Consider the following 10,721-nt stretch of genomic DNA (forward strand, 5'->3'; position numbering starts at 1 on the left):
CGGTCGGCTGCTGAGTAGGGCCGTGAACCCCCGTGTGGACAACGCCTGGGAAACGCCGTGCTCCGTAGAAGCGAAAAATTTCGGCAGTGTGTTGGTGTGACAGCGCAGAGTGTGCTGAAGTTCCAGTTCCAAAGGCTTTTTCGGTTAAAGCGAATGTAAACATAAGAAACAAATATATGGTTTTATTAGTGGCTCTGTCCCAAAGCATACATCTTACAGTACCAGCAAGTAGTAGTATTATCTATGAGCGCTGTCTTTGCTGTCAGAGTCAGCGATGAGGAGGGTATTGCTGATCCACGTTCAGGGTTTGTCTGGATCCATAATTCCTCTAGGAAAGGGGAAAAAAAAACCCCAAACCCTTATTGTTGTTTTCTTTCAAATTCTGCTAAGTTACCTACATTTTATCAGCAGGAGCGTATTGTAATGTTGGGAGCTCTGGGTCCACATGCCCTGAGCGTGCCCTTGTGGTGTTCAGACCTCACCACTTCTAGCTAAGAGTCCTTAAATTACTCTGGTGAATGTCCTGCCTCTCCAGTAATAACTAAGGCCCGACTTGGTTGGTGTTAGTCTTTGCATGCATCTAGTTTTAATTGGGAATCAGCTGTGTGTGTTGGCAGACTGATTGCTACATATGCACTTTTCAAGAGGTCAAATTTAGTTCAATTTGAAATCCATATTTACAGAAGCCTTGCTGTTGTCTTAGTTCTTCAGGCAGAAATAGAATTAGGGGCCTCCCGTTGTAAGCTTAGGTACCAAAGTCTTGACATAATTGTTTAATAATTAGGACGGACCTTAGCATTGTTAAGCAATTCTTAGCTTCATAACCCACTGCAGTTAGGGATTTGGAGCATGCTTGCTACACCAGACCTCAGATAAGAAAGAAGATAACTGAGTTTGTGCTATTTCTTGGAGATTCATGGAGAACATGGAAGCAATCCAGGCAGAACACCTGACTTGCATTGTGGTAGAATCTAATCACTGGGATAGACACTGCGCTGGTCAATCTTTTGTGCTCACTGGTTTATTCAGCATGGTACAGGGAACAAATACACTGTCGCAGGAACTGAAATGCTTTTTGATGTTAAAAGTGCAGGCAGGAGGCACTGATCACCCTGACTTAGAGTTTCTGGCCACATCTGTGTTGTAACTGGAACAGTCACAGCAACAATAGTCTCCTGACTACCTTGTTTTGTGCCCATACCTTCTTCCTGAGGTAGAAGTTCTCCCAGTGCAGATAGAAGGGATCTGAACTCAGGTACTGTGTGTTTTAAAATGGGCACAACTCCTGTGTGCTTACGAGCTGCTGCAGAAAAAGTGATTTTTAAGTGCTTCATTATGGTGAAGTTTGTGGCTGTGCCTTCCATGTTGAGGAAGTTACTGTCTCAGAATGAAACCACTAATCCTTGCAGAGTATTTCACATTAGATTTTAAATCTGAACTTTTTGAGAGCAAAATGAGGTTAATTTTGAGCAAGAATAGGGAAAGGGGAGAGCTGACTTCATGAGGGGAGATGACAGTTGGAAGTTTAACTTGGGTTCTGCTGTAGCCTCCAGAAGGAAGTAAAGAGTATCCAAACCACAGCTGTGGCTAGATGCAGTGGATGCTCATAACTTTTAATATTCCTTACTCAGAAGTTTTCAGTTTAATTAGGAAGTTGGAGTAATTTACTTAATTTGAGAACACTGAGGTAAAATCTTACTCATTTCACAAAGGTAGTTGCCACTGGTAGTGGATATATATGAACATATATGCCTGAAGTGACTTTCAGTCATCTTACCTGAAGTGAGGAGGTTTGTTTCGATGTAATTACCTTCTTGCTTTAACTTTTTCAGATTTGGTCTTTGAACTCTCCTCATTTCATACTGTTTGAATGGGTATCGCTTCAAACAAGGCAAAGTTGCTGTGACTGCAACTGCTCTTTGTTTCATTAGGGAAGAATCGTAATTCTCGAGGATGTAGTACTCTTAAAGAGCTTTGGTTCAATGGTGCTTTGATATTTAAACTCTTGTTTTTATTTTCAGGTTGCAGATATCAAGAGAGTTAACAATCTTATCAATGATCAAGATTTTTTTGCCCTGAGGTCTGTCAAAATTCCAGTGAAAAAGTTCAGTGTACTGACTGAAACACACTTGTCTCCCAAAGGAAGGCCGGTCCTTCGGCCTGCTCTCTGTTCCCCAGAAGCGCAGGAAGCGTCATCTTCCGATAAATTCTCTGCCAACGAGACTGCTGGGAACTTCTTAAAAGAAGTTGATCGAGACATAGAAGAAATAGTGAAGTGTAACGATACAAAGAGAGAGAACCTTAATGAAGTCGTTTCTGCCTTAGCAGCCCAACAGGTCTGTTTTGAAACTGATGGTAAAACTAAAAAATGCAAGGATCCGTACTATGGAGCAGACTGGGGTATAGGGTGGTGGACAGCTGTAGTGATTATGTTGATTATCGGCATAGTAACTCCAGTGTTTTATCTCCTCTATTATGAGGTTCTAGTGAAAGCGGATGTCAGTCATCATTCGACCATGGAATCTTCCCATTTGCTTGTCACATCAACATCGCATCAGAAACAAATAGAAAATGGAATAAACCCAGTGAATATTATTGATGTTGATAACCAAGGAGACCTTCAGCCTTAACAATGGAAAACCCCAGGCAACTGTTACTCCTACGCACATAACAAAACATTAGATAAAGGGGAAACCACAGAATGCAAAACACATCTGGAACACAGAGAAAAAGCATCCTTTCATGTGACTCACCTCTATGGGCAGTGTTCCAGTACGAGGATATTTCTGAGGATCCTCTAATCTCTCACTATGCCTGCAACAGGCAATTTTAATGCAAGATTGGGATATAAATTAAGGTATAAAATTGTCTCTGAAGTTTTGCACTTTTTTTGTATTTTGATAGGAATATGTTTTTTAATTAATGATGAGAGATGAAAAAAAAGTAGTTTCACCTAACACGTATATTTTACAGCCATAAAATGGGCATTTGGGGATATTTGACTTTTAAAGTATTTATAGAATGCATAGTACACTTGACATTTTAATATCAGGTTTACAGTTGTCAGCTAAAACTGCATTGTCATAATTTTATCTTCCTTACAGAGTAAGATTTTGTTTTTTAAACCAAATCATTCCATAATTCATTGCCACTACAAAGTTCTTTTTTATAAGTGACTTTTATAGAGGCAGTAGCTAATACTTAAAGCTAGAATCTTCAAATCTTGTGCCTATGGTCAGCCCATTCTGTAGTACTTTCCAGTACCAGCAATAGGATGATTTTTTTTCTGTGTGTGTGACACTGTGCCCCCAGGCATCCTACTGAAAGCTGACAGGACTGGGCTGCACTCCTTATCTGGCCAGCTGGGTATCAAACAAAAGAAGTGCAGATGTGTGGCACCTTGCAGCAATTGCTTCAGTAGCCTGTATTTTATGTGAATGGATTATTCTTTAGCTGGAGGGAAGAAAACTAAAAACAGTCTTGTGGGTACTGAGTATGCTAATGGTCACATGCCTGTGAACATCCAACACTAGCTCTTGAAATCTAGAAAACCTCAAATGAGATTTAATGGCTGCTAATGGAAGAAACTTAAATTGTAGCAGAGTAGCCCAGTTCCAGCTTCAGACTTGTTCTTTACGTATTAGCATATTCATCCACCACTCTGTTCTTGAGAGTTTCACTTGGGGTTTCATGATCCTTGATTTTTTCCCCTCTTTTCTTCCCTACCTGGAAATGCTACAAGGTAAACAAAAAAAACCCCAAAACAACCAAAACCAAACAAACCCACCCTGCACTCTTCCTACAGAAAGAAGGAGGTACTTGTGTACTCAGAATATTTTAAAATAAAAACCAAGATGCTGCCTGTAATTTTTGTTTTATTTGCCTTGTGGAGTAAGATTTCCCTTGCCCTCTTCAAAGTGCCATTTGTTACCAAAGCCCAAGAAAACAGACTTGAATAGGACTCCTAAAGAGAGAAATGGCAAAACAATCACTGTCCTTTAAACTACTATTATCAGCTTTTATTTGAGTGTCTTGACTAAGTATATACAGCGTAAAAAATCTGATAAAAGTGGATGTTTCCTGACTATGGGAGGTATTCGAAGTCCTTTATCAACTTAAATGTTGATAGTACAGACTCATGCCCCGTCTGTCCTTGGAGGATTTCTTGCCCCCAAAAGTGAGGCAGGTACTCTTCACTGGCATGCCAAGCGTTTGGACACAAATTGGGTAACTTCTGGTGTATCCTATTGAAATCGAAGCAGGCCAGAGCTCGAAGGGAAATGCACAGCTGGATCTCTGAGCTGTGGTCTGTGGTTCGAAGTGGTATCTGTGGAGGTGGTGGTGAGACTACTTGCTGTTGCCACACTAGAAGAGGGATTGCAAACAGGCATGAACTTCCTGTTTCACCTAACACGTTTTCAGAGATCCTTTAAATTAACAGTTCTTTCCACAAAAAGAATATGCCAATAAGACAAGCATGAAACAGAAGTACCAGTTCTGGCGAGGCTGTAGAAAATGGCAGTGCACAATAGTGTATGGTGGCTAACGTAGATGCTTGAAAAGGTGGCGTGCTCTTGTGCAGAAGAGACAGCTTTGGCATGTTAAGACTAATGTTTTCTGCGCAAGACTGAAGCTTGGTATGTAACATGTCAGCTTTTTGCTGTAAGCTTATTTGCGTGTTTGCTTCTGTCCCTTCAGTTCCTGAAGTGTCAATATTTTTAATACTTTATCTTTTCATTTCTTAGTAAATTGTTAAAGAATGTGAAAATGTGATGAGGCAACTTCCTTGCATGTACCTCAACTGACGGGTATTAAATTGCCATCAGTGTAGAAGTGAACTTCAGTTATGGTTTGACTCTGTCAGGAAGTTCTCTGTCTTGATGATGCAAAGGGATCAGTTGTTAACTGCTGCTTTTACTCCCGTGGTGGCACGGCACAGCAGTTTCTAGTGTACCTCAGGCTTGGGGCTTTGACAGCGTAGGAAGGCCTGGGCTTTTTATCCCCGAGTTATGTGTGATGGGCCTTTATTTACTATAAAAACACAAAGTGATAGCTCTTTTACTGGACCGTATCATATTCTGACCAGGAGCTACACCACCACTGGCACTGCATCATCCCAGGTCAGCCCTGAGTAAACAGGCTAAGTGCACTGTGTGGAATTGAAATCTGATTTACATTAAAATGTGTAATGTTTGTCTTCTAGAAGCTGACTTGTTTAAAAAAAACCCCAAAACACAAAACAACTGAGTGGTAAATCATGTTTTAGATTAATTACAACACATTGTTGATCAGGAAGTTGGTTTAAAGTTTAGGTGCATATTGCACTGTTGGATCATGTAAAATGCAAATGCTTTAAACTGCTATATTTTGGAGTATGTTGTCACAAATAGTCTTTGTACAACTATTTTATAAAGGCTGAAAGTGTAACTTTGTAAAATAATCCTAAGTGAGGGCACAAGTCTTATTTTAAATACTTCTGCTCCTCTACTTTTAGAAGACCATAAGTAATATACATAAAATAAAGATTTTTTAGACTGCAGTGAAATTCATGCATATAACATTCTTAGCCCTATACATTTTTTTTTAATTACAGGAGGCCACTACTTGTGTTGTCTTGGCTTTTTTTTCTGTATTAAAACCATGGTGAACAAGTATTTTGTTGGCAGCAGCTGCATATAGCACTCGCATCTGGCATACTGTAACTGGAGCATTAACAGCATATCTTGTGTGCACCCTGTAGAACTTGGGACTCACGTGCATGAAGTTCTGAACACTTGTTAGGTCTCTGAAATGAGGATTAAGAAACAGACATGAAAAATCAAGGTAGGAATCAGTTAAGTTCTTAGATAGTCATCTCCCTACACTCTGAAAGTGATGCCTTGTATGAAGTAGCAATGTCCTGCTATGCTTTTAAGGTAGGATTTGAATATACGCTTGTCCAAACTGTAAGTTTGCTGAGACCCAGAGAACCTTTTATCAGCATTACGGTCTTGCAGCAGGTCTAAGCAACTGGAAGATTGCTGCAGCGTTGCACCTCTGGAACAGCGCAGTCTCATTTCATTTCAGAAGCACCTTCAAACAGACCTGTGTCATTGCAGAACTCAGCTGGCCTCATTCACCATCGTTAAACTACTCCTAGACGGTCCATCCTGAGACTTTGGAGGGTCCCTGTGGAGGACAGAGGTGACCACAGTTCCACCTCTAAAGGTCTCAAAAAGTCCTGGCTTCTGCCGGAGGAGTATTTCTCAACAGTGCAGGAGGGAGGCAGTTGTTTCTCCTGTTAGTAGTATGATGAATGAAAAAGGTCCCTAAGTGACCGCTAGGGATCAGTGCTGGGGCTTATTCTATTTAACATCTTTATCAATGATCTGCATGAGGGGATTGAATGCACCCTCAGTGACTTCGCAGATGACACCAAGTTGGGTGGAAGTGTTGATCTGCTTGAAGGTCAGGAGGCTCCATAAAAGGATCTGGACAGGCTGTATCGATGGGCCAGGGCCAAGGCCAATGGGCTGAGGTTCAGCAAGGCCAAGTGCTGGGTCCTGCACTTGGGTCACACTAATGCCCTGCAATGCCCCAGGCTGGGGGAAGGGTGGCTGGAAACTGCCCAGGGAAAAAGACCTGGGGATGTTTGTTGGTCGACAGCAGTTGAAGAGGAGCCAGCAGTGTGCCCAAGTGGCCAAGAGGGCCAATGGCATCCTGGCTTGTACCAGCACTGCTGTGGCCAGCAGGACCAGGGCAGGGATTGTCCCCCCTGTACTGGGCACTGTAGAGGTCACCCATCAGTTCCTGGGTTCAGTTTGGGCCCCTCACTCCAAGAAGGCCATTGAGGGTCCAGTGTGTGTCCAGAGAAGAGCAATTCTTTGATTCTGTGAATGGGTGTCTGCTATTAAGTATTGTACCTGTTGAGGCAAGCCACAGCTTGTGACCAAATCGTAACTCATGCAGTAAAGCTTTTCCACTGTTAATTCTTTGTCTCTGGCAAAAGCCATCTATTTGCATTCTCTGGGATTGTTTAGTCTGGAGAAGAGGAGGCTCAGAGGAGACCTTATTGCTCTCCACAGCTAGCTGACAGGAGGTTGTAGGGAGGTGGGTGTTGGTCTCTTCTCCCATGTTACGAATGACAAGACGAGAGGGAATGGCCTTAAGTTGCGTCAAGGGAAATTTAGGTTGGATATCAGGAAAAATTTCTTTACACGGAGGGTCATTAAGCATTGGAACAGGTTGCCCAGGGCGGTGGTGGAGTCCCCATCCCTGGAAGTGTTTAAAAGCTGTGTGGATGTGGTGCTGAGGGACATGGTATAGGGACACTGGCACTGCAGGGTGAACAGTTAGACTTGATGATATTGGAGATCTCTTCCAACCAGATGATTCTGTGATTCTGTGAGAGGCAAGGACTCCCATTTACATTGCACAGCGGGGAACAGCCAGCACAACATAATACTAGTTACACTTGTGTCAAGCAAATTTAATTTTCAACTTGCTTATCTTGTTCACATCTTCTGCCTCTCTGTTTTATATCACAGGCAAGAAACACGCGCACCTCGTCGAGAAACAGCTGCTGGCATGGGTGATGTTAGAAAAAAATGAACAGGCAGAACAGACATTTCCTATGCAATGCAGCAAACTATTTATTAAACATTATTTGTATAGGTATGAACACTTCAAAATAAAATGGGTATACCTCAGAGGGGTGACCTGCATAGCGTTTTAGTTTAATTTCCTTTCCATTTGATACGTATTTTATCAGAAAATTGAGAGCTACACCTTTTATACAGAAGCTCCTGGAATAATGCAGTACTGTTTTCTAGTCACTAGTGATATGAAGTACTGCTTGACAGAACGCCAGTGCTGCAAGGAAAACTGTTGTAGTTTCCTTTGCTGATAAAAGAACTGGTTTTATTTTAAAACTGTTCTTTCATGAGACCTGATAACATCAGTAGCTAACAGGAACAGAATGTTTTAAGAAAGTAAAAAAACAAAACGAAACTCAACAACCTGGAAGAATAGTTATGTATTAACACTGACCAAGAGTATTTTGTAGCATCAAAGAACAACAGGATCCAGAGGGTGCTCTGTCACTGTGTTCTCCAGTTACCTGATCTCAGGAACAAGTTTTCTACACTTCAGCTGTTGGTTCTTAAGTAAACTTGTGTAAACATTCTGATTTTGCTATTTTCAGCATTCGTGTTTTGTTTTTCTAATTAAAACCTCATGCATCAAATACTTCACATTTTTTTCTTACATTTTGGAGGGGGTGGGGCAGGGGGTTGGTGTTGATTTTGTCTGTTTTCAGTCTTGTTTGTTCTGCAGGAAAATAATTAAATGCATTAAAAACTACTAGTTTTTAATGACAACTAGTCATTGAAACTACTAGGTAATTGTCATCTGCCATCTCACCTAACAGCTCCATGAGGTAAGAACATTAGTATCACCTTAAAAGGTGGAGAAATTGAGGCAAAGGACTGAAATTCTCATCACTAGTGTGTGTGTCACTGGTGAAAACCAAGATCCCGTGATTTCTCAGTCTTAAAATACAGATATATATTCCTTCTAAATGAAATTACCTTTAAGTATTACTTTTGCCAATTCATAAAGTTTATGTAATACACTGCTAAAATATTACAATCCCCTTTTACCAAGATACTAAAAATAATGAGTTCTTTTAACTGGAGTAACAGCTCTTCAAAATACTTTTAATTATGTTGTTTATCTGTATTACTAAGGTCCTCTTCAAGTCAGTTTTTATTAAGGTGCTTAATCGTCCATTATTTTTAGTTGCCTGAATTTCGAAGTTACATAAATGCCTTCAGAGAAATCAGCTGCCAAACAGGAGCAGCAGCAGCTCATGTCCCTAAAGGCCACGTCCCTTTTCCGCTGCAGTGATCAGTAATTTCACCATTATTTTCAAGATTTGACTGCTAACACGTAGAACTGACTAGTGCAAACGCTTAGGCACAGTTTTGGTTAAAAGGCATACTTTCTTTTTCTGTGCAGAGGCAACACAACGGCATGTAGCTTATTCCATCAGTAGGCATTCCAGAAAACTTCAAAACAGCACATGTCTGCAGAATAACAAAACAGAGGATCCCACATCCTGTTTCACAGTATAGTGCAATTAAAAATAATTGTCTGACCTGGTTTTGGAGGGTTTACTTACAACTGACAGAGCTATAAAGCATTGGTTCTGTTGATCCTCAGCCTACCTCCAGCATTCACGTAGTGCAAGGCTTGAGCAGTGTCCCACCTAGCAGTGACAACTAATATGTTGCTTCATCCATATTGTCATCACTGCCAGCACCAAAGTCATCTCCATCTTCAAAATACGAAGAAATGTAGTCGTTTTCCTAAACAAAACAAAAGAAACATCTATCGCTATTATCTGTGGAGGAGACAATTTATGAAAGAAACATGCTTTAAACTGCACTTGAGTACCAATGTTTTCAAACAGTAACAGGATTTTGTTCTTTCCTTATTTCTTGGGGATGAGAAACAAAAATATTGTAATGAAGTTCTGATATCAGAGGCATCACTGTTTTAGTGATGAAAATGATTCATTACATGTACTGATGGTGGCAGGACACACTCCTGCTTATGAGTTCCTTTTTCAGAGCTCTTTGGGAGTATCAAGTCTAAAACACTTAAATTAACTAGAACACAGTTTTGTGCAATGAAGAAAATTAATGTGGTAACACCTCTTGCTACGTCAGTGCCAGAGAAGTAAGGGACATTTTTTTGGCTGACAGCCAGCACTCTACTCTATGAGTGGGATCCAACTTTATGTATACTGGAAAACTAATGTTAAACCTCTTCATGCTCCTCTTCGTCATATTCCTCTGGTTCTTCTGCTTCGTCATCATCTTCACCTTCTTTGTCTTTTTTGTCTTTCTCATCTTCAGACTTTTCTTCCTCATCATCCTTCTTTTCCAGCTCCTGTCACAAGACAATCTCCTTTACAAGGGAATCCCACATTGCAGCACTTAAAAGACAACTAGCTTTAACAATGCTGTGATGTGAACCACCAGCCGGGCTCTATCTTTATCCTGTCCCTTGTGCTACCACATTGCAGAACAGTCATCTGTCAGAGCCACAAGACAAGGCCATAAAAAAGCTGATCTGGTTGTCCCATTTATACCAAAAAACATACTAAAGGTTTCTTTTTCCTTCAGCAATTTCTGTTGTACAATACAGAAGGGAGTATGCTCATCTTACCTCAATTTTTTTCAATACATCCAGATTACTTTTAGGCTCAGAGCTTTTTGCCTTTTTTGGTTTCACATCTGCTGAAATAAAATACATCACTATTATTTTTTTAATATGGAAGAACACAAATTCTCTTCTTTTACTCACTCGGAATAGCTTACACCTTGTCTGTGCCATGGAAATCCCATACCATCCTATTAAAACTATGTTAGATTTTGAGCTACATCATTCATGGGGGTGTAAATGCCCAATTTATGTAAGTGATGCCTACAGGGTCAGTCTGATAACCACTTTGAACAGATAGCTGACCAAAGGCTTGGCCAAAGTATGATGCTCAGCTTCACAAAATACTGTTCACCTACATACTCACAATAGGTGAAGAAACTAGAGCAAGATCTCAATTGTTATTTTTCATCATCTTAAAAATATAAACACTCATTTATGCAACACATGAATGACAGCTGGTGCTTCAGACAGATTTAAAAAAGGCAGACAGCAGTTTGTTAGCTCCAACAGAG

General features: G+C 40.6%; 1 protein-coding gene across 1 annotated transcript in view; it reads left to right on the forward strand.

Moving 5' to 3' along the window:
- The window catches only part of LYSMD3 (LysM, putative peptidoglycan-binding, domain containing 3), a gene marked incomplete at its 5' end in the record, with an annotated part of 2,998 nt that extends 368 nt beyond the window's left edge, over positions 1 to 2,630 (forward strand). The window contains one exon of the mRNA XM_010138039.1: positions 2,022 to 2,630. Coding sequence (XP_010136341.1) covers positions 2,022 to 2,630 — 609 coding nt within the window. The remainder of the gene's footprint in view (positions 1 to 2,021) is intronic.
- Between the last annotated feature and the right edge of the window lie 8,091 nt (positions 2,631 to 10,721).

This window comes from Buceros rhinoceros, unplaced genomic scaffold, assembly GCF_000710305.1.
Source record: "Buceros rhinoceros silvestris isolate BGI_N320 unplaced genomic scaffold, ASM71030v1 scaffold22460, whole genome shotgun sequence".
Lineage (NCBI taxonomy): Eukaryota > Metazoa > Chordata > Aves > Bucerotiformes > Bucerotidae > Buceros > Buceros rhinoceros.